The 25,565-nt window shown below is 31.2% G+C and overlaps 1 protein-coding gene across 4 annotated transcripts in view; it reads left to right on the top strand.

Moving 5' to 3' along the window:
• Positions 1-25,565, top strand: part of Liprin-gamma (liprin protein kazrin) — a 320,428-nt gene that overhangs the window by 203,201 nt on the left and 91,662 nt on the right. For 3 of the 4 annotated variants that reach the window (XM_088262843.1, XM_088262842.1, XM_088262845.1), the window contains exons 5-6: positions 5,471-5,598; positions 10,263-10,421. In XM_088262843.1, the coding sequence (XP_088118969.1) occupies positions 5,471-5,598; positions 10,263-10,421 (287 nt within the window). The remainder of the gene's footprint in view (positions 1-5,470; positions 5,599-10,262; positions 10,422-25,565) is intronic. The other variant, XM_088262844.1, reaches the window with a different exon arrangement.

The following is a 25,565-nucleotide window of genomic DNA, read 5'->3' as shown; positions in this document are numbered from 1 at the left end:
AAGGAACAAGTTTTTTTTTGTAAAAGGAAACATTGATAATAATGGTGACGTATTTTGAAACAGTATATTATTAATTATTGTTTTATCTGAATTAAAATTTGTATGTATTTCTAAATTTTCTAAATTATTCATGACTTGACCTTTATTTGTAACAGAGTGTAATAATTTAAGTGTATGGGAGTCAAATGAGTGGTTAGTTTCCATTATATGATTTGCAAATTCCGAAAAATAATTACCTGTTAGTCCACGGCGATGTTCTCTTATTCTAATTCTTAGACTTCTCGCAGTTTGGCCAGTACATTTTTTTTATTATCAATGTTTTCTTTTACAAAAAATGTTGTTCCTTAACCCCCCTCCCTATATTTATTAACCCATATATACACCTAAATATATTTTTGTTCGTTAGTTTTTATTTGTACCAGAAGATGAAAACATCTGTCGTTTTCGAAACTAGTTGTAAATAAAAATAAAACTCATTAAAGTGGTATATTCAATTGTTTAATTTTAATAAAATAACATATTTAATGACGAAGTAGAGAAATGTTAAAAAATTTAAACGTTTTCTAGCATCTAGAATTATCTATATTGTATATGAAAATAATAAAAAATCCATCGCGTATATCCACAAAACACAATAAACTCAGTGATTGGAAGGTCCGCGCTGGAGGCTTTCATTGAAACATTCCTTTATCTGTCTAGGGGTGTGTTGTGCGCCGGGGATGAACGGACTGCTGGCTGGAGAGGGTTGGGGTCGATAGGTGGGCGAGTGAATTCTAGGAATTTCCTGCATTCAGAAGATTGTCATACCATACGTACTTCTGATATCCCATTATAATTCAATGGACCACTAATGGAATTGTAGGAAAATCTCCAGTGCATTTACAAATAATTTTTATTATAAGAGTACAATGGAGGTATATGGATTCGAGTTTAAGAGAGAATACTTAGTGCAAATACGGAAAAAATTAATTAATCTACTTGAATTTCAGTGTCTACTCACAACAGAGAAGGAGAACTTTCTAAATAGCTTAACGCAGGCAGGAATCCAACTCCCCACCCAAGTATCCACCCTTCTTTCTGAACTTAATTCTAGAATTGTAATCATAATTTCTAAAATGATAAAGCTTTACTCATTTAAACTATAAAATCTTGTATTAATTGTTACTATTATTTTCTAAAATTATTTTGTTTGTAAATGAAAATAATACTTGACACTGGCAGAAACATCCTTTTACTGGCTGACTGCCTTTTTTTAAATATTATAATTTCTTTTTTTTCTTCATTTTATCGATAATGCTTATCTAGGCTTTGCATGCTTTACCTATATCACCATTCGAAAATCTATCATACATTGTTTTGCTGCATATTCGTCTGGGAGTACGTTTTTTTTTTACTGAATCAATTGATTTTTTAAAATTAAAATACATGTTTTAAAAACCAATTATCTAAATCTACCTTATGTATTTTTTACAAAGGTTTTATAATAATGTTTTTATGTAATTATTTTTGAGTTTTATGTTCATGGATGTTACTAACATGCCTTAGGCTTTATGTAACAAAGGGACTTATTTTCCGATGAACATTTTTATGAACAATATGTGATCCCGAAATCACCTTAATGGTTTTTATATTAAAAAAAAACAAGATTCATGATTAAGATGAAAAATCTTTTATTATGGGAGGGGATATGAAGACTAAGCTTTTACAGGTCTTAGCATCTGGCTGGCTAAAGTGATAACATTATCCACGGTGTATCGTTCAACATTATATCTACCATAAAACATATCGCTCACACCTTTCAACAACGTCATATAACAAAAAACTTGATTTTTCAGGAGATCGTTTTTCAAAGTTTAAAAATGTATTAAATATAAATATTAAGCCACTTATTGAACTTTTTATTATGCAACAGATCTTTTTAGCAAAAACCTGAATGTTTTTTCTCCATTTAACGAATATTTTGCATATTTAAAAAAAATAATTAAACAATACCTTTTCTTGAAAATGCAAACACGACACTTTCTGCCCCGTAGCGGGTAGATATTAAGTTTAAAATATGCAGCTTTTGCTGGGATATAGTACATTTTCTGGGCATTCCGAAAACATGCACAACTGAAAATTGTCGATTTTTGATATATGAGGTTGTTGAAAGGAATGAGCGATATATTTTGCCTCAATTATTGGATGCATAGAGTTTCTTAATAATCGATTTCAACTGACATCTGTTGAGAACTTTGCGAATTAAATAGATTTTCCCTTGCATATGAATGAGAATTCTCTAGACTTAATTTGTACGAACTTTATAAATTTTATACCTTTCACAAGACATCATTTCACCATTCGAACAAACATCATACGTGTACGTACACATTCGTCTGAGAGACCGCAATTTTACTCCATTCAGTGTACTTTGACTTTGTACTTTTTTATCAAGTATCTTTAAAATACGCTGTGTTTATAAGTCAGTTATATGTCATAAATGTTTGATAATTATTATTGTTACATATAATTTTATTTTATTTAAAATTAAAAACGGGAATTAAATGATTTCTTCTTTAAATTCTGAACGCAGTAAAAAAGGCTTTCACATTTATTCAATGATACGGCTTTGGAATATACATAAGCCATGAATAAAGTATCGATTTTCGATTAGCTAAACCATTTCGTACCCATGGCCTCGATTTCAGAACTCTAATACCTAATAAATTCTAAAATACAGCAATGAATCTTCTACTTTGTTGTATTATTAAATTTTCAATATTAAATTAGTGAAACTGATTCGTGTTTTCGTGTCACATTTCATGAAAATTTTTTTTTTATAAGACACAGCTATCAGATAACGATTGAAGTTTGCAAACTGCGTTTAACGCTTGATCTATGCAGGGTTTTAAGCCAGTTAATATAATGCGACCCTTTTTATTTTTATTTATCCTTTGCGATGTGTGTACAACTCAATTTTATGGTCTCCCTTTGGCAAAGTTTACATGAAAAAGTTATAATGAAAAAGTTGTTTCAAATTTCCTATTACATTTCGTTTTTTTACGGATTAACTTTTACTTATAAATTGACTGCTCAGTACAAAAGAATTTAGCATATTAAAGGACCTTGGAACTTTAGGAACCTGGTAACTATGTATTTATAAATATACACATATATATCGACCAATAGCCACTTATGGGATATGGGATTGAGGCAAGAGCAGATACTTCTAGAACAAAATCTCGACTTCGAAGCTCCGAGATGAAGACTCTCCGATCCATAACCATCTCGTCTTACCTTTCTCCTTATCTTTCATATCAAAACGATTATTTTTTCATCTCCAATTGATATATCTAAAATATGAATATAACATCCGTTGGGCGAATAATCCCGTATCTGAAGAAATAATAACAAACGTTACGTGTTATTTTGTATTAATTTACAACATTTTAAGTGTGTCCAAATGCTTGTTCACAAATCTGGATTAACTCCAATAACAAGAGTTATTTTTCATATTATTTTTTGACATCCCATCAAAGATGAAGAAGAATATGGAAGTCTGGGTATTTTTTATTAATGTTTAAAGCTTACGAAATATTTCCTAAGACACCATTTTTAATAATATTTCACTTTCATGATATATTCTATCTTAATTTTAACGCTTTAGGTTTTTTTGCTGCCAATTTGAACATTCTTGTATGGAAGAAATAACAAAGGGTAATTTTATAAGGGTTCAAATATTCCATTGTTCCTAAACAGTGAACTGTGCCCGAGTCAGTACTTCATTGTGGAACCTACCCTTAGCTGAAATAAATCAAGGCCGTGAGTGTTTTACCCGTCTGCTTTTAGCTTTTCAGAGCTCTAGGGATATTCGAGCTGCCTACCAAAACTCGGCAAACAATTATCAATAATATATTTGTAATTTGTAGTTGCAAATTCTTAACCAGTCTCATATTCTTGACTCCACATTCTTACGTCACTGTCTTATTTTTCATTATTTATTATTTTATTTGTATATTTTTTAAAATAAAAAGAATAAATACCCACAAAGCCTCTATTGGAAGCTTGTCTGCAGGTATGATAATAAGGATAGGGGCGGTAAATGTGAAAAATACATCACAAACACCCAGACCAATTGAAATAAATCTTTCTTGAATTTATTTTATAATTGGCGGGAATCGAACCCGCAACGCCAGTTTCGCAGTCGAGCGTCTACCCAACCGCTCCACAGCGCCCCATATTTTCTTTCTGGTTTATATCGTCACCTAGAGTGCATAGGGCATTCTATCAGATCAACGTGAAGATAATTCAATTGTTGTTTTTATAAAGGCAGAGAAGTCAACTCACTCAAAATATTGAATAAAGCGTTAGAAAATTGGTTAAATTCAGATTGTTTTTTTAGGCTGATTTATTTGTAAGCAATTGTTAGTAACCTTTCGTTATGTTCACAACATTTTAGGTGCGTCCAAATCCTTGTTCACAAATCTAGGTTTCTATTCTTATGAGTTATTTTTGCATTTTTTAAATGTCAGTACAAATCATATGATATAAAAATTATTGAAATTCCAAAATTTGAGTAGTGTGGTTGTCAATCATGGATAGAATACTGCAATGATAAATGTTTGGAAAAAAAGTTAAATGTTAAAGTGATAGCTTAAACCAGCCTAGGACAGATCGTAAGCCCTGTAAATATAAATGTCCTTTCCAACATTGACATCTCAACATAGATTAAAAATAATATGAAAGTCTGTATATTTACAGGGCTTACGATCTGACCTAGGCTGGTTTAGGCTAGGCTGGTTTTGTCCACCTTCGTATTATAATAGTCAGCACGCTCGACAACCGTTCTGGAGGTCCCGGGTTCGATTCCCAAGGGGGTCAAATAAATATAAGTTATTTTTTTGCTGTAAAATTTATTCAATATTACCCTGGACTAATACCTGAAGCGGATAGTTAGTCACCTTTCCTTCATGTGTTAACGATCAAAATAACACTGTGTTTATATGATGCAGAGCCCTATGCACTAATAGGGTGGGGATAAGGGTCTTTAACGAAATAAATATGGTTATTTATAGATTAGGCGTTTAATTTGTAGACTCCATTTTAATTTATGTATTAATTTTAAATCAAACACAAATTTTTTGAGTTGTATTTTATTAACAAAAACACATAAAAAATTATATTGTGACAATTGTTTCGCCTTGTTAGGGCATTATCAAACGAATGTCTCGTTTGATAATGCCCTAACAAGGCGAAACAACTGTCACAATATAATTTTTTATGTGTTTTTGTTAATAAAATACAACTTAGTAGACTCAAAAAATCTGTGTTTGATTTAAAATTAACACATAAATTAAATATGGTGTATTTTTTTTTAATCAAGTATACCGATTTTTACTGCAGCAATGTAACTTTTTTTAGGTGATTTGTTATCTAGACAGTAGATTATTCGATTAACATTGAACTTATTGACCTTTTTGTATTTTTCCAGCCCTGAAGGCAGATAAGAAGAGGCTCAAGGCGGAAAAGTTTGACTTACTAAATCAGATGAAACAGCTTTATTCCTCACTCGAGGATAAGGAGAGAGAACTGAGAGACTTTATCAGGAACTATGAACAAGTAAGATCACATATTACAATTTTATTTTATCAACCCAACATATACTGACGTAGGTGCAAAACGCTCAAATAGAGCTGACAATTTTAGATGGTAATTTTTCGAGTTTGAAAGAACTGATATATCGCTCACTCCTTTTGAGAACGTCATAAATCAAAAATCGTCAATTTTCAGTTGTGCATGTTTTGGGAATGCTCAGAAAATGTACTAAATCCCAGCAAAAGAGGCATATTTTAACTTAATATTTACCCGCTACAGGGCAGAAAGTGTTGTTTTTGAATTTTGAAGAAAATGAAGTGTTTAATTAGTTTTTTAAACATACAAATTTTTTTTCAAATGGAAAAAAAACCTTCATGTTTTACCTAAAAAGATTTGCTGCACAGTAAAAAGTTTAATAAGTGCCTTGATATTTATTTTTAATATATTGCATTATATTTTTTAACTTTAAAAACGTTCTCCTGAAAAATCAAGTTTTTTAATTTACGACGTTCTTGAAAGGAGTGAGCGATATGTATTTAGGTAATTTTAATGGAATTTAGATGAAATCGACATTTTTAGATATTTTTGACAAAGTGTGATATATTCTTTGTAGATTTGATGAAACTGACATTTTTATATATTTTTAGTTTGAATTGTAACTGCTGAACATTAACAAAAGTCAAAATTAAGGTTTTATATTTTTTGCTGTGATCCTGCCATATTGAGCCAAAAATAGCTTTTACAATAAGAAAAAAGGAGGTATGGGTAGAAAAATTTATAATTTTTAACAACTTTTTCCTCTGGTTCATTTAGATACCTCATTTGTATTTAATGTGAAATTTATATATATATATATATATATATATATATATATATATATATATATATATATATATATATATATATATATATATATATATATATATATATATATATATATATATATATATATATATATATATATATATATATATATATATATATATATATATATATATATATATATATATATATATATGTTTATATATATATATATATATATATATATGTATATATATATATATATATATATGTATATATATATATATATATATATATATATATATATATATATATATATATATATATATATATATATATATATATATATATATATATATGTATGTGCGTAAGCAGCTTAATGTATCGTCGTTCAACAACAATCCTGTCGAAAATATTTAAGAAAAATATATTATATCGTCAACAAAAACGTAAATGTATTTTTTTTATCTACAACTTATTCTAGTTATCTCGTATAAACTTAAGAATAACTGCTGATATTTTTAAATATTGTATGTACTTGTGTGTTTTTGAGATTAGTTTTAATCTACAGATAGTATAACAACGTTTATTCTCTTTTTATATGTTGATGACTATACGTTAAAAACTTTTTAACTTACGTATTTAAAATTAAGGAATAAAGTATTTTACTGATGAACTTTTATCAATCGTTTCGTGAATTACTATCTACCATTTGTGAACATAAATTAATAATTTATTATTGCATTAAATTTCAGTGAACAAAATTGATCCAATTCGTAACATAATGTCCAATTCAAAACATAAATCTACAGTACTATTTTTAGGAATTTTCGGACTTAATAATTATTTATTTATTCATTTTTAATTAAATGTTTACTTTGTATAACAACTGTATCTATAAATTTATTGTAACACGTATTTCGATACATTCCGCTATCGATACATTTCGAACTGGCACGTATTTGCATTCCACATCATTTTGAAACACCGTATATGCATCAAAAGGCGTGTCACAACAAATTTTAAGAAATAGTTTTATTCAACAAGTAAAACTTAAATTAAAAACCGATATATAACACATTTATTTGCCAGAAACATCCTTCTACTTTTAACATGACCCCTTTTTCAATTATTGCTCCTACGATACCCTATTTATTCAGTCAGCAAGTCGATTGAATAGTAATTTCGGGATTAGCCGGTTCCCACGCGCGCAATACTATTTGTTATTCCTCCTTTTGTCACCCTTTCAATTAGGTACTTTCTATTTTATTAAACAGGAGCTTTGTATTATAAGCCAAGCTTAATTTAGCGTAACTGCGTACTTAATTAACTTTATCTGTACTTTAATCTTTTAAGATTGTTTGTCCGATTACAGCCCTAGGGCGAAATGGGAAACAATGTGGAAAAAATGAAAAATTTTATTAAATTGTTTAGAGTCAGATTTTTAGGTGAATACACGTACTTTAGCCTAAGAAGTTTGGTTTCAAATATATCGTAGTCGTACAGGAGGAAGTGACTAACTACCAAAACGTAAAATATTCAGGAGGGCCATTTAAGCCACTATTGCTTGGCAAGAAAATAAACACGAATGCAGTTAGTCATTTTTAACTAGTCAATATATTATACTTCCGAGTTTAAAATCCTTTGGAATTTTTCTGGGCAATATTAAGCTAGTAAGATATCAAATAAGTCAATGATCACGTTTTTGTAAAACAACGCACTTGGTCACTTTCTCCTGTATGACTACGATATGCTTATTTGTGTTTTGTATATATATATATATATATATATATATATATATATATATATATATATATATATATATATATATATATATATATATATATATATATATATATATATATATATATATATATATATATATATATATATATATATATATATATATATATATATATATATATATATATATATATATATATATATATATATATATATATATATATATATATATATATATATATATATATATATATATATCTATACTTATAATGGTATTGATCAATAATTTTTTTTAGATAAAGGCACATAATATTTTTCAAATGGAGAAAAAACTTTCAGGATTTATGTAAAAAGATCTGTTGCACAGTAAAAGGTGCAATAAGTGGTTTGATATTTTTTTTTTTACATTTCATTATATTCTTAAACTTAAAAAAAACGATTTACATTTACTAAAAATCAAGTTTTTTTTATATATGACGTTGTTGAAAGGAGTGAGTGATATACCATAAGTAGGGAATCACACAGAGTACTTACGCAGAATACCAAAAAGTGAATAGCAAGATGTTATTATATTGGCAGTTGGTTTTGACTGCATTTTTTTAGATTGTGGATATCGTAGTAGTAAGGAATCACATAAGGGTACTAACGCAGAGAAGACCACAATGTTCATGGCTAGATATAACCGTATAAGCAGTCGGTTTTGATTGAAACTCTGTTTTTAGATTGCGTATACCATATTAGTAAAAAATAATACAAGGTACTTACGTAGAAGACCAAAATGTGCACAGCTAGATGTATTGTCAACAAGTTTTGACTTAAATATAATTTTTAGATTGTGTATATCATGTAGTATTTAACAAGTACAAGTTTTTATTTTGTAATACTCTATATATGAAAGACTTGATATAACTGTTCTCTTAAATTCCCAAATAAAATATAAAAAATAAAGTAAGTAGGGAATCACAGAAGGGTGCTTACTCAGAAGACCATAATGTGCATATAGATGGATGTAACAGTAGAGGCAGTCGGTTTCGATTGAAACGCTGTTTTTAGATTGTGTTTATCATGTAAGTAGGAAATTACACAAGGGTACTTACAGAAGACCATAATGTGCATAGCTAGATGTAATATGGTAGTATTGGCAGCCGGTTTCGACTAGAAGGCTGTTTTTAGATTGTGTTTATCATGTAAGTAGGAAGGGTACTTACAGAAGACCATAATGTGCACAGCTAGATGTAATATGGTAGTATTGGCAGCCGGTTTCGACTAGAAGGCTGTTTTTAAATTGTTTATAGTACGGGTGGCGAACCCGCGGCCCGCGGTCATGTATGAACGATATACTTTTAAATCAGTGATATATTTGTTATACACGGTTTGATACATCAACAAAATTTATGCCCTCAAGTATTATCTATGAGCCAAGTCATGCATATTGTTATAAAAGCACTGAACAATATCCGTTCGATCGCTCTTCATCATTGCCAATTTAAAGAAATCTCAATAAATCTCGAAAACTAGTTAAGGTGTGCAACTTCATTGATAGATTTATAATAATTAAGTAAGCAAAAAAAACTTAAATCTCGAACTGAGAGGCCATTAATAAATTGGTTTTATTTAAAATAAAATTGTTAATATTGTTTGATTTATGTGTCCTTTTTTTTCAAAATGTGTATTACTATACAAATACATTTTTTGTTGGTTCAATGTGTGTTTTCTTCTCACATCTGGTCGCAGTAATGTTTTTTTTCTTCACAATTACTCTAATTGTACTTTCTAATTAACTCTGCATTCAAATTATTTATAATACTTACAAAAACTCAATAAGTTTGAAATTCGTTGTTATGATTTTTTTCTAATGTCTGTATGCGGCCCTTGGGAAAATTTTAGGTCATCGATGCGGCCCGGGGTGCGATTCGGGTTGGCCAGGCCTGCTATAGTAGGGAATCATAGGTAAGGCATGTAAGTAGGGAATCATACAGAAGTAACTGTATCGGCAGTCGGTTTTTACTGCAATGATGTTTTTAGATTGCTTATATCATATAAGCAGGGAATCACACGAGGGTACTCATGCAGAAGAGCAAAATGTGCATATAGCTAGATGTGTGAGGTATTGGCAGTCGGTTCTGACTGGTCACGTGGTGCAGATGCGGGACGAGGAGCTGACGCAGCGCCGGGCGGGCGAGCGCGAGCGCCACGCGCTGCTGCGGCACGCGCGCGACGAGGCGGAGCGCTGCCTCGCGCTGGCGGCGCGCCTCAGCGCGCGCGAGCTGCAGCTGCAGCACGCGCGCGACCAGCTGCAGGAGGTGCGTACCGCATCCCGACCCACCTTCGTGGCCGCCCCACTGTCATTCTGTCACTTCGCGGGTGTAGCCACAATAGCGGGCTCATTCTGTCATCATCTATCCAGATCATTCTGTCACTCTCACGGGCGCACTGGCGGGTCTATTCTGCCACTCTGGGTTCATTCTATCACTTCACTGGCGTAGCCTCACTGGCGGGCTCATTCTGTCACTCTGAGCTCATTCATCATGTCATCATCTATCCAGATCATTCTGTCACTCTCACGATCGCATTGGCGGGTCTATTCTGCCACTCTGGGTTCATTCTATCACTTCACGGGTATAGCCTCACTGGCGGGCTCATTCTATCACTCTGGGCTCATTTTGTCATCATCTATCCTGATCATTCTGTCACTCTCACGAGCGCACTAGCGGATCTATTCTGCCACCTTAGATATATTCTATCACTGCACTATAGGGATCATCCTATCATTATGTCACATTGACCATATCATTCCGTCATTCTCACCCATTTTGTAGGTAGGTATAGCCGCACTATCAGGATCATTCTGTCATCATTTGTCTAGATCATTCTGTCACTCTGGGTTCATTATATTATTTCGTAGGTGTAACTACACTGTAGGGATCATTGCGTCATCATCTGTCCTTATCATTCCATCGCTTTCATGAGTGCACTGGCGGATTCATGGTTAATTCTATTTATAAGTGCGTATGGCTTCATTGTAGTAGGCTTCATTGTAATCATACAGTCATCATATGCCACATTCTCTCAACCATTTTGTAACTCTTGTAGGCGTACTGGTAGGTTTATTCAGTCACTCTAGGTTTATTCTATCACATCGTGGGTGTAAGGGCAATATCGGCAATATCATTTCATCATCATCATATCATATCATTTTTGCACTCTCACGGTTGCAGTCTAAAGTCCATTTCATCACTCTCATGGGTCAACTAGCAAATTTGAATTGTCACCCAGTTTTCATTATTTCACTCTTCTGGACTAGCTAGTGCGCTCATTCAGTATTTTATTCATTATCTCACTCTCTTACCTTATTGTCGAGGTCATTCTGTCATCATAGAGTTCGAGTTTATTCTGTCACTCTTATTATCGCACTGTCGGGTCACGATTGAATAGTATTATAGCAGCACATTCGAAGTGATTTTTTTCTCTCTTTCTCTCTCTGATGCTTTAGTTGCCATCTTAGATTCATTCTTTCACTTTTGACTGGTGTTACGACTAACGGTTCTGGAACACTTACGATAAGGAAGACGGAAACGTGCAAATGAAGACAATTATTTATTTATCGAAAATTATAAAACACTTATAAGGGCGAGAAGAATAAAGCGACGCCAATAGAAAAAGAGCGAGCGCGACGTAAACAAGTTTGAATTTTATGTTATCTACTTATATACGATTTTTAAGGAGTTGCATGTAGTGGGGACAGTAACATTTAAAAGTTAATGAACTGCGTCTCTTTGTTCCTCTCGAATACATTTTTGCCTTTCATAATCTGAATTTCTATACATGGATATTATATTATCAAAATATATCTTTAAAAAATACACAATTTTTTATGAGAAAAAGAGCGAGCGCGACGTAAATACGTTTGAATTTTGTGTTATCTACTTATATACGATTTTTAAGGAGTTGCATGTAGTGGGGACAATAACATTTAAAAGTTAATGAACTGCGTCTCTTTGTTCCTCTCGAATACATTTTTGCCTTTCATAATCTGAATTTCTATACATGGATATTATATTATCAAAATATATCTTCAAAAAATACACAATTTTTTATGGCACATGCAATATTCTTAAAGATAAGACAATGTCTATTCGTTAAGTTTTGCTATCAGTACCTTGAAATTAAGTGGACGATAAAATAAATCTTTAAATTTTTAAAATAAATAAACTAATTTGGAAGAAACAACTGAATAAGTTCAATGTGTCATCAAGTTCACTTTCATCTTCTTTTCTCTCACTATCTTGAACGCGCTGTCGAATTCATTATTTGATTATCTAACTCATTATCTAAGTCGTACTTTCGGGATCATTCTTTTACTTTGTCAGGGTCTACAGACATCACCAGTAACGTTGCAACGTCAAAATCTGCATCGGTGACTTCGCCCGACTTACACATGCTTAAAAAGCAGAAACTGCATGCATATTCGGGCGTTGGGTATTGCATTACTTTGTGTATATCATCGCCAAAGTGGCAGTGCTGACTTCACTTTTTTTACATATCACTCACTCCTTTCAAGAACGTCATATAAGGAGTGAGCGATATGAATTTATCTTCACATTACGTTGAGAAAGTTTCTTCACATAACAATATATGTACATATACAATTAAAATAGTATTTTTTTCATCGCCATCGACTTCGAGCTCATTCTGCATCACCAAGTTTAATATTTCCCATTTATCAGCATATCGAGAGGTATATTTTTTTCCCTATCTGATTTTTTTTCAATCTTCCATTTTTCCATTTCAATAGGCTTACTGTATTCATTTGAATATCTTTTAATGAATTTCTCCAGTATATTTTTATTTTTATTTAAATGAAAACACGATTTATGAATCTATTGCATTTACTGATTTTTTTTTGTATTAATTGTTCAATCAAACAAAGATTTTGTAAGTCTACTAAGTTGTATTTCATTGTTGAAAAACACATAAAAATTAAAATTGTAACAATTGTTTCTCCTAGTTATGTCATTTTCAATAATGCCTTAACTAGGCAAAAAAATGTCATAATTTTAAATTTTATGTATTTTATAACAATAAAAAAAACTTAATAGACTCAAAAAATCTGTGTTTGATTTAACAATTTATACATAAATTAAAATGGAGTTCTACAAATTAAACGCAAATCAATAAATTATTTTTTGTGATAGCTTTGACTATAAGATAATGCCCTTACAAGGCAAAACAGCTGTCAAAAAATTAAATTAATTTTGTAGAGTCATAAGTCGTGTTTCGATATATGTGTTTCGATATATTAGTAATAATAACTTACACTGTCAATGTACGATATTCACAATCATAGTTTTTTCTTCTTCTCTTCTCTATTAGTTTTCTTCCAAATTTCAAAGCAATTACAGTTTTTGAACTAGTTTTAAACTAGAAACTTTGTAGGAACAGGTGAAATTTTGCATGAAAACTCACAAAATTGTATTAGGTTCTAGTTAAGTATTCAGGTAGGTGAATAATCTTTTGTACCATTTAAATATTGTTTCCTTCTTTTTTAAATGAAATATGAATAAACTTTTTAATATAAAATGAAAAGCTTATTTTTGTGATTGGAAAAAAGTGTTTTCATCATATAAATGCATTCATATATTAAACGCATTGTACATTGAAAGCTGTCCCACCGCATGCCCAGATCTGATACTGAAGCATCTAGGCTTCCTGACAGATCTGTTCTAGCAAAGCATTTTTTAAAGTTTTAACTAAATTTATATAAATCACAATTTAAACATTTAAAAAAAAAAATTCAGAGACTCACCAAGCCACCTTGTGTCTTGTCGGTTATTTTTTAATACATTTTTCATTGTTTTTAACCATTTTAACCTAATAAACGCACAAAAAAGTGTGAAAAATTAAGAATATAAACGTTTTACAATTTTCATAAAATTAACTCTTGATCATTCACCCATTCATTATTTTGCCATTGTTCCTTATGTTATTTTGACCTTTAACATCCGTCGGTAACAAATTAAACATGTTCGAAACGATATATTGCAGTGTTCGACTCCCATATTTTTTCTTGGGACTATCAAACCTTTGTTGTGTGTAAATTGTGTATCATGGTTGTGTACTAAAAGATTTCGATATTTTTATCTGGTTTGTTGTTCAACGATGATACTCATCCACAATATTCCACGTACCGGTAGTTATTTGAAATGTTTATATCACAAGATTGGATTGTCCCTTTGATTATACATATAATATGGGTACATTTTTTTTGATTATGAAATATTGCAGATTTCGAACCATTTTTAATTTTGTTTTTGTCGAATTAATCCCATATCTTAATATGAATTCTACTAAAGAACAGTAAATAATCATGGTCTGTTTAGGCAAGATAAAGTACAAATTATAAAAAAAGTACTCCCTAAAGCCCGCAGAATCAATGACCAGAACCTTGTGTTAATATTTTTATTCGTATCTCGCTTTCATTTCAACTCCATTCGCATAAACAAGGCTGAATTTTCACCCAAACCTTTAGCAACTCACTGCCAGTACGGGGATGCTCCTGACATTTAATTTTCGAATAAACAACACCCCGACCCGTGGTAAAAAGTTAGCGTGACAAATTCATACAGCGAAAACCAGCCAAGATTAATAACCGTCTTCCCACTCCCTCTAACTCACCCCCACCCCCTTGGAAATAACGAGCGAGAAAGAAGCGGAATTTAAACCCCCATCGGGCGGGGAAAGGCACTTTTTCAAAGGAAAATAGGTATCAGATTTGTTTTTTCGCCATCTTGTTTATCGAAAAGACAGCTTTTAATCTGCTTAAAGATGCTTTTAAGGGAAGTGCTGTTTGTTTTTTTCTTATATAAATTCTGTGATTTTCTGTGCAAATTTTGTGTAACCCGATTGGTATATTTTTACTCGGTTAATATTAAAAGTCCTCTATATATAATAAAAAAATAAAACCCTTATCTGCACCCCAATGGTGCATAGGGCACTGTTTCATATAAACGCAGTGTTATCTTGATCGTTTACATATGAAGGAAAGGTGATCAGCCCTCCGCTTCAGGTACCAGTCCAGGGTATTATTAAATAAATATTACAGTCAAAAATCACTTATATTTATTTGACCCCCCCTGGGAATCGAACCCGGGACCTCCAGAACGGTAGCCGAGCGTGCTGACCATTACACTACGGAGGCGGACATATATAAAGAGAAATATATTATGTCGATGAATGTACGTACGATAGGGTAATATTGAGTAAATATTACAGTGAAAAAATCACTTATATTTATTTGACCCCCCCTGGAAATTGAACCCGGGACCTCCAGAATGGTAGCCGGCCGTGTTCACCATTACACTACGGAGGCGGACTCTAATATTTACTCAATATTACCCTGGACTGGTACCTAAAGCGGAGGGCTGATCGCCTTTCCTTCGTGTTTTATCGATCAAGATAACACTGTGTTTATATAATGCAGTGCCCTATGCACCATTGGGGTGCGGATAAGGGTTTGAAATGAAAATGCACGATAGACGTTTGAATGGTGATTGATATCTTCTTCTTCTTTTTTGTCAACTGCGGATTATTTTATTATTATTTTTTTTTCCAATGCTGGATGTATTATTATTGTTTTTTTATTATTTAACCATATCTGCTCTCTATGTGGAGCATATGGAGTTCACAGAGTGTCTCCAGGCTTTTCTGTCGGCCGCCAGCTCCCTTGCATCCTCCTGAGTCAGGTCCGCGTCCCGAAGTTCAGATGAGAACTGCCGACGAACTGGTCGTCCTGGGCGGCGCGAACCTGATGCCTTGTAAAAGAGGCAAGTTTGATGGCGGCTCTCGGGAGGCATGCGGAGTACATGGCCTTGACAACTGAATCCCCTCTTCTTGACGACAGTTGTGACCAAGATTTTCTGGGATTTGCTCTGCCTAGCCCTGCGGAGAAGTGGCGTGATAGTTAATTTTTACAAATAAATTTAAAGCTTTCAAAGCAAAGTAGTTACAATATAAATTATCTCATGTAATCGAAGCTAAGGAAGAACACCGAATCGAAAATCGACCCCAATCAGACTCGTTTAAAATATCTTATTACTATGTCGGATTATGCTAGTACCTACCTTAAATAATATTTAAAATTAATCTCCAGTATTTAACCCTGCGCTTGACTTAATTCGACCATTATAATATTAATTGAGGTTTTCGAATTCAGTCGATGAAATAATTTATTTAACAGAATTCAGCATCCCCAAGTACAGGGGTCGGCAACCTTTAGGACCAAAAAAACCAAACGTGAATAGCAAAACTGTTTGGTAATTTTTTGGGAGCCAATATTTAATTTACAATAATTTATATTATTTGTTGACATCTTTACGTAGACGAAGAAAATTGTGGAAGTCTGGGCATTTACGGGGCTTACGAACGTCATAGGCTGGTTCAAATGATCACTTTATGCACGTGTAACATTAATCAATTCTACCCATGATTGACAACCACACTACTCAAATTCTTAAAATTTCTATTTATGCTGTTCAAATTCGAGACATAGTGCTGGAATTTACTTTAATTCCACTAAAGATATCTATTGGTGAGACGAAAGACGCTTTTTATTAAGCAAAAACTCTTTCATTTGTATGTCACGTCCGAATCCTGTTGTCGTGTATTGGCCATTTGCTCCACCTAGGGAGCGAACATGGAAAAAGAAGAAGAAGAACATGAAAATTGTTTCAAAACTAGTCTATTTTTTTTTTAGATAAACAGATTTTTTTTATTATTTACACAAATATTTCAATGTCATACTATTTCTGTGAGCCTAAGCGGTTCATTATTAGAAATACGTATCAAATTGTGGTAGAGTGGATTCGAACCGAGAAACTCTGACGTCCACGATACTAACCACGGGACCACAACCCGACATAAATGAAAATAATAATTAATGTGTATTGAAAAACAGATTTCACTCTCAAGAAATTTTTAAATCGGTGAAATGTGTATACCATATTTGGTTCTTTGATCAATAAATTTGTCGACTACTGCCCTAACCAATATCATTTCAGTTATAATGGAACTATTGACCTCTGAAACTTACTGGTCCCAAATACATGAGGGAGTTTCTCTGTATCTACGTTATATGGGACCTTAGGTCTAAAATTATGTGTTTAGTTAAGGCACCATAATATAACGTAATACAGTTTCAAAACTTGTCGATTTACTGTTGCTAGATTACGTATAGCTTACTGGCAGTGCGCAATGGAGTTCTGGTTTCAACTCTAATGTATGGAAGTTAAGCGTGGAGTTGGTAATAGATGTGTGAAAGCAGACTGAATGCAGTCGAAATGCGATCTCTCTGACAAATGTGCGACAAAACGATGTATGAAAGATTTTTTAATAGGGATATAAGGAATGCGAGGCTGAGATTAGTGTTATGGATAAAATTAAGAACGGTCTGTTGAGATGGTTTGGACATGTGGAAAATTAAAATGAAAATGTAGAACGAATGAGTGCTGAAAGGACAGTAAAACAAGTTTATAAGGCGAATGCGGTTGGTAATAGAAGCAGAAAAAAATCGACGAAAATTTGGCATAATTAAGCATTAAAATACTTGAATGTGGTCAAGTCAGGAGTCGGAATAATCGGCGGGTATGTGGGTATGTATGAGGAGATACGTGAATGTAGATGAGACAAGAATTTGTGAATGAAGATTTATTTATTTAAGGTTTAATTTTAATAAAGATTTATAAACACCCAATTCGACATGAAAAGCCCGCAACTTAATTTTCTCCAAACTCAGGTATTTTTGCATTTTTTATCAAAACGCCGTTTTCGTATTGAAAAAAAATACACGTAAAATACCTGTAGCTTCTCGCGCAGCTAGTCGCGTATTGACTTTGAATATTTGAAAGTATTAAACATGTACCCTTAAGCTGGAAAGAAATATTAACAGAGAAAAAGTAACAAATTCTTTTCAAAATGCGTAGGTAACCAAAAAAGTAACAGTTTTCCATTGGTCATATCTGTATGTAAACATTGATTTCAGATTTTATACAATATAAATAAAAAATAAAAGAATAAATAAACTTTATACCTGTTATAAATACGCTGAGATATATCCCCGATAATGTCAGACTGGGTCTCGTAATAGTTAAGTTTTAATACGATAAGTAAAGCAGGAAATTTCCATCAAAACGTTGTTTGTATTATATTTTTCCTTTGTTATTTTCCGACCCTAACAGCCCCGTAAGGTTTTCCGCTCCCCTTGAAATATTTCATAAATCTGTTTCCATAAAAGAATTTATGTGTATGCAGTACACATGTGAAATGTTTACAATACACATACGTTGGGTCTGACTGTGGGACGAGACGGGACGTTCCATATTGTGTATTCTTGTGGAAGACATTTGTGACATATTTTATTCTAGATTTTAAATACTTATAACGACGTATTCGCAATTTATTTCTAAGAAAAATCTATTCATTCTATTGAATATTTTGGTTTGCGTTAGGAAAATAAAACAGTCTTAAATAAATCATAAAAGCTGCTAGCATAAGAACAAGTATGTGTATAAATGCCTTCGAATATTCTGTAAATACGTTTATTGGTTGATTTTAAGCATTTTCAAACACACCAACAATTATTTGTACATGTTTTTTTTCTTGTGAGACAATATTTGTGTTTTTATTTTGTATACAAATTAATGTATAAATTTAATATTTTTTCCTACAATTCTCATGTGGTTGAGAGAGTTCGAACCCAGAATCTCTGACTTGAAGTCCACAACAATAACCACAGATCTATAAGTGGACAATCCGAGTATATTTTGTGGTACACACGTATCGAACCATCAACATATACATGTACATACACAAATTCTGTCTACAAATGTAATTATGGTTGATACCTTATCCATTGTTTTATGAAGATTTTTAAAAACAATATTGTGTATTTTAACATTTTAATTAAAACACAATAAAATAAGCGCCATATAAAACCTGATCGTACCAGATTACTGAAATATATGGGAACTGTAAAATATACTCGTGAAAAGGTGTAATTTTATGCTCATATTCAGGATATTGTATGCACATTTTTCTTTCATTGATTTCAGTTATTCATTCAAGTTTTATGAATAATTTTAAGAGATGAATGAAGTATTGAAAGAAATAAATATAAATGCTTAGACTTCTATATTCTTTTTCATCTATGTTAAGATGCCAAAAAATAAGAAGATTTACATTTTGAGTGTGTCCAAATACTTTTTCACAAAATCTGGATTATCTCCAATTACAGAGATTTCATCTCACCAATAGATGTCTCTAGTGAAGTTCTAGTGATTCAAGAATAATGTTTCTAAATTGGTTCATATATATATAGAACTTCCAAGAATTTGAGTAGTGTGGTTGTCAATAACGGGTAGAATTGGTGAATGTTACTCGTGTGTAAAATGATCACTTAAACCAGCCTATGACGGTCGTAAGCCCCGTAAACACCCAGACTTCCATATTCTTTTTCATTTATGTTTAAATGTCAAAAAAAAAATTAGTAAGTCACTTTCTTAATTAAATTTACATCATTTTTAATTTGTCGTAAATACTTTTCATTAAATTACGAGAGCGCCAAGGGCTCATTAAAACTTAAATCCCGGACTTGAACTGATATTAAATATTGTCTCGAATTTAATAACACCCTCCCGTCGAAGCCTTAAGGGTCCTTCAAACCATCCCCTTCCGTTTATGAAAAGGGTTCCTTGACGTTCCGCGCTCATTTCTTCCACGGCCCGCCATATGGCGCGACCTAGCTTTCTGTATAGTACGTAAATATAGAAATGTAGTTACTTTACACGGTACCAGAATAAACGTTGGTACATCAGTTCTGAAAGAACGTTCAGAGAACGTAGTAGGTCTTGAAGTATAATTTTATTTTATTTGGAAATTATACAGAACAGTTACATAAATACGTTTACAATAATGAGTAGCTAAAAACAGGTATTTGTAACATTCCAGTTACAAAATTTTGCATATGTCATTAAATATATATGCCTGGAAGAGGGGCGGGAGGGAGCAAAAGGGGGAAAAGGAAAGATCAAAGATCAAGTCCAAGACAAATTATGTGAAAATTTTATTATTTAACCTTACATATTTATGAGAAAATCTGAAGTTCTCGAAACTAGTTGTGTTTACATTCCAAAAAGGGGTCCAAAAGTTATTTCAGTTTTGTACTGATGTTTCTTGGTGGAACTGTATTTAACATAATAAAATAACAACCAAAATTTATAGTGTTCTTCACACATATTTTATTTGACCATGACTGAGTTTCGTCGTTACCATCATTATCAGACTGGTGATGTTATGTTTTTATAGATCTTACATTACTTCGTGTGTGAGTTCGCGGCAGCATCTACGATTGATTTAAGAAAGCCCTCATTTAGACCTTTTATTTCAATCATCACATTATTTAAATCAATAAATTTATTTTATAAATTACACTATTTTTAGAAAACAAAAAAATATTTCTGTCGTTCCTTATAGAGTTTCCAAATTTATGTTCAATCATGTAGTTTAGAAAAAATATGCATACATATGTATTTACATATATATATATATATATATATATATATATATATATATATATATATATATATATATATATATATATATATATATATATATATATATATATATATATATATATATATATATATATATATATATATATATATATATATATATATATATATATATATATATATATATTATATATATATATATATATATATATATATATATATATATATATATATATATATATATATATATATATATATATATATATATATATATATATATATATACATAAATATATATATATATATATATATATATATATATATATATATATATATATATATATATATATATATATATATATATATATATTTATATATATATATATAAATATATATATATATATATATATATATATATATATATATATATATATATATATACATATCTACATATCCGTTCGGGGTTCCTGAAGTACACTTTTTTCGTATTTCATCCCTTACCAAAGTGAGTGAATAAGCATTACCTTTCAGAAAGGGTGGATAATCTACCTGCGACCGCACTCGTAATACGCCCACAAAAGAGGGATGGTTTCCCTTATAGATAAAACTCTCTAATGTGCCATATAACGTGAATGCATAATACGTTCTGCATAATCATCAAAATGGAATATACGTCTGCCCAAAAATCTCCTTTTAAAAAAGTGTACGTCAAATTTCACGCGTTATCATTACAGTATTTCCGCTTTATTTTCAGAATAAATTGTCGATACCTACGCTTTATAAAATACATCAATGTACCAATGTAAAAATGATGCAATCAGAAATGTATCAATGGCCACGTTTTATAAAAATACATCAATGTTTTAATGTAAAAATGAAATCATAAATATATCAATGGCCACGTTGTAAAAAAACCATCAATGTTTTAATGCTAAAATGAATTCATAAATGTATCAATGGCCACGATGTATAAAAAAATCAATGTATCAATGTAAAATAGCAATCATAAATGTATCAATGGCCACGATGTATAAAATATTTTAATTTTCAATGTGAAATTGTAATCGTAAAAATACAGTAAAGTAAAATTGTAATCGTAAATATATCAATGGCCACACTGTACAAAATACATTAATGTAAAACGGTAATCGTAAATATATCAATGGCCACAATGTACAAAATACATTAATGTAAAATTGTAATCGTAAATATGTATATCAATGGCTACGCTGTATAAAACACATCAATGTTTTAATTTTAAAATGTATTAATGTCCACGCTGCATAAAAAACTTGTCTTTTTTTATTATCTTTCTAAGGTATATGTCATAAAGTCGTTTAAATTTTCATTTTTTTCGCGTTACAAATAAATAATTGAAAATTATTTCTGTGACACAAAACGCGAAAAAGTGTCTGGTCAACCGCAATTAAAAACACGTTATTCGCGGAAACTTTTGATGTCTGTTTTCTGATTATACTCGTTAGAGCGACACGTTTGTGCTTTATTTTCCGGATCCTACGGCTTTTGAATTTATTTCCTTTTGAAGGGAAAGTGTTAAAGCTTTTAGTTGTAAAATGGAATTGTTGACAATAAATGTATTAGACTATGAATCATTTAAAGACAATTATGATTATGGCAGATGTAGATAAAGGAGTTTTTAATTTATTAAATATTTTATTTAAAAACAATCGTTTTAAATTTTGAATTAGTTTTTAATCATGTTTTACTTAATTTAAAACTACCACTATTTTAAAAAATCTGTTGTGACACGTGTTTCGATGCATTCTGTACCATTTTCAAACACCTTGAATTTTTGGATTAAAACATTGTTTTCCGTTGAACAATAAGTCTTTCTTCAAATGAAATATATGGTTTTTAAATGAAAAGATTTTATTTAAAAATAATTTTCATTTAATTAATTTTTTGAGTGTTTAATTAAGTTTTAATTCGTAAAAACCACTATTTTAAGAAATCTATTGTGACACGTGTTTCGATGCATTCTGCACCATTTTCAAACACCTTAATTTTTTTGCTTAAAACACAGTTTTCCGTTGAAACAAAAATAAATCTTTCTTTAAAATAAATATATCGTAGTCATACAGGAGAAAGTGATCAGGTGCATTGTTTTACAAAAACGTGATCATTGACTATTTGATATCTTACTAGCTTAATATTGCCCTGAAAAAATCCCAAAGGATTTTAAACTTGGAAGTATAATATATTGACTAGTTAAAAATGACTAACTGCATTGGTGTTTATTTTCGTGCCAAGCAATAGTGACTTAAATGGCCCTCCTGAACATTTTATGTTTTGGTAGTTGGTCAATTTCTCCTGTACGACTACGATATGGTTTTGCAAAAAAAAAGTTATTGAAAGGAGTTGAAAAATGATTTTTGAGGAGTTGAAATTTTTCGAAATATGTATTCTTAATAAACCTTATTCCAATGTATATTCTAAAAAACAAACGTGCAGCTTCTCGCACAGTCGGTCGTGTACTGAATTGTACACCCTAAAGAAGTATAGTTAGTAAACAGGCGAATCCTGTAATAAACGTATAGTTATATTTTTTAATCATACATAAAAAAAATTGTGTCTGGTTGTGATCCCGTGGTTAGTTTCGATGACTCTTAAATTCACCTCTCCCCCTTGGGATTCGAACCCAAGACCTCAATCACGGTAGTTAATCACGCTTACCATTACACCAAGGAGCCGGACACATAATATAAAAATAGTTGTAAAATAAATCAAAAAACTTTTTTTTTTAAATATTAATATGTATTTACTTATGTAGATAAAACAAACAATACAGAACGCAAACAAAATTATATTTATTATCTTCGGACATTCGTCGGGACGATATTGTTTGTTTCGGTAATCCTTTTTAAAAAGGAAATTAAGTTTTTTTTTAATTAATAAAATTATCAGAGTTTCTCGATTTGAACCCTTTACCACAATTTGATACCTATTTCTAATATAAGCCGCTTAGGCTCACAGAAATAGTATGAAATTGAAGTATTTTTGCAAACCCTTCGAATTATTATTGTTGTCAAATCTGATATTCGTATTAAGATTATATAAACGACACACTTCAATCGTAAAAATATGTACCTACCCAAAAATATTACAAGGTTTTTTTTTGTTGCATTGTGCGAAAATTTATGTGATATCGTAGAAGTTACGGCGGTTAAAATTTTATGATTTGACGACGTATTTACAACCAGGGAATGTTATATTGTCTCCCTTCGGACAGTATCTGATCGAATTTTCAGAGACTGAAAAAAGTGTTTTATTTAAAAAAAACATACAATTTACAGGGTGGAGAAAAGAGTAATGACGGTTTTTTATATGTTATTATGGATATATAGTAAAACCTCGATATAACGGACTTATTGTGGGGAGGGGGTGTCCGTTAAAACATCAAGTCCATCACATAAACTTCTTCTAATCCTTATCGCACCCAATTGTGCATAGGGCACTACATCGTATTGATGCATTTTTTTGTAATACTTGTAATGCAGTTTTACAGCAAAATTCAGTCTTTGCTTCACAAACGGTGTCTGAATATGATTCAGACATCGTATTTGAAACAAATGCATATTTTTTAAACAGTGTTTTTCCCAAGGAAAATACGAAAGAGCCGTTTGTTTTCAAATACAGATTGGTGTGGCGTTCGATTCACTCTGCCTACCCCTGCAAAAGCAGCGTGATGGTTAGTTGGTTATTGAGTAAAATGTAAAATTTTATACAAAAACATAACTTTTTATTAAAGCAAACTTTGTTTATTTAATTTACCATATCTACTTTTATCGCCAATTTCGCTCTTATATCACAACTAGAATTTTTTGCGTAAGGCAAATTTTCATGCAAGGATCGCCTTAAAAACATTCATAAAAATACCCTTTTGATATTTCACCCGATAAAAGCGAGGTTTGTTCCGTAATAAAGAAAGGGAACATGACGGTTTTCTTCCCATTTTCAAAGAAAATTCCCAGAGAAAGGCCAATAAACTGACCGTAATAATGACGTAGTATTGGGAAAATATTTCTATGAAATTGTCGGGATTCAAATGCTTCTTGCTCCAGGGCGCTGGTCAAGGAATCGGGAACCCTCCCCCAACAGGCCTGAATAAAAGATTAGTTCATTTTTAATCCAGACCCTTGTTACCCAAATGCCGAAGGATTCGCGAAAACCTCCCTGAAATGTTCAAAAGACTAATGGACAATTTGTCCCTACCAATTTTCAACTTTAAAATTTATTCAGGATTCCAAAAGCTCTGAAACTTATGGGGATGAAATTAATTTTTATTAACAATTTGTTGTACTAGACTGTGTATTTTTGTGGCTCTGTGTGGTTAAAGTAAACAAAAAAATGTTCACAATACATGATTATAATATTTAAGATAATTATTATGTAATACACACGGTTTATTCAGGATTTCAAAAGCTTTGGGGATGAAACATATTTTTATTAACAACTTGTTGTACTAGATCATGGATCTTTGTGGCTTTGTCTGATCAAAGGAAAAGAAAGGAAAGAGAAAGTACATATTAATACCCGTTCAAAATATTTAATATAATAATGTCATATACACGGGTTATGCACGATTTCAATTTTTTTTAGCTTGGGGATGAAAAATATTTTTATTAACAACTAGTTGTGTAATTTATTGTTTCGGAATTCACTTTGTGGTAAGACATGACTACATTATAAATAAAACATTTGTTTTTTACCACTTGAGTATTATATTTTAATGACTAGTTTTAAAAGCTACAGATGAATCCATCTACGGGTTCGAATGAAAACTCCATATACAAACCTTTTATATTGAACCCCGTTTATATTCAAACCCGTAGATGAAAGCATCTATAGCTTACGAAACTAGTC

The sequence above is a fragment of the Brachycentrus maculatus genome, unplaced genomic scaffold (assembly GCF_059751285.1).
Source record: "Brachycentrus maculatus isolate JH-2025_06_01 unplaced genomic scaffold, ASM5975128v1 h1tg000190l, whole genome shotgun sequence".
Lineage (NCBI taxonomy): Eukaryota > Metazoa > Arthropoda > Insecta > Trichoptera > Brachycentridae > Brachycentrus > Brachycentrus maculatus.
This window is presented reverse-complemented; position numbering and strand designations above follow the sequence as displayed.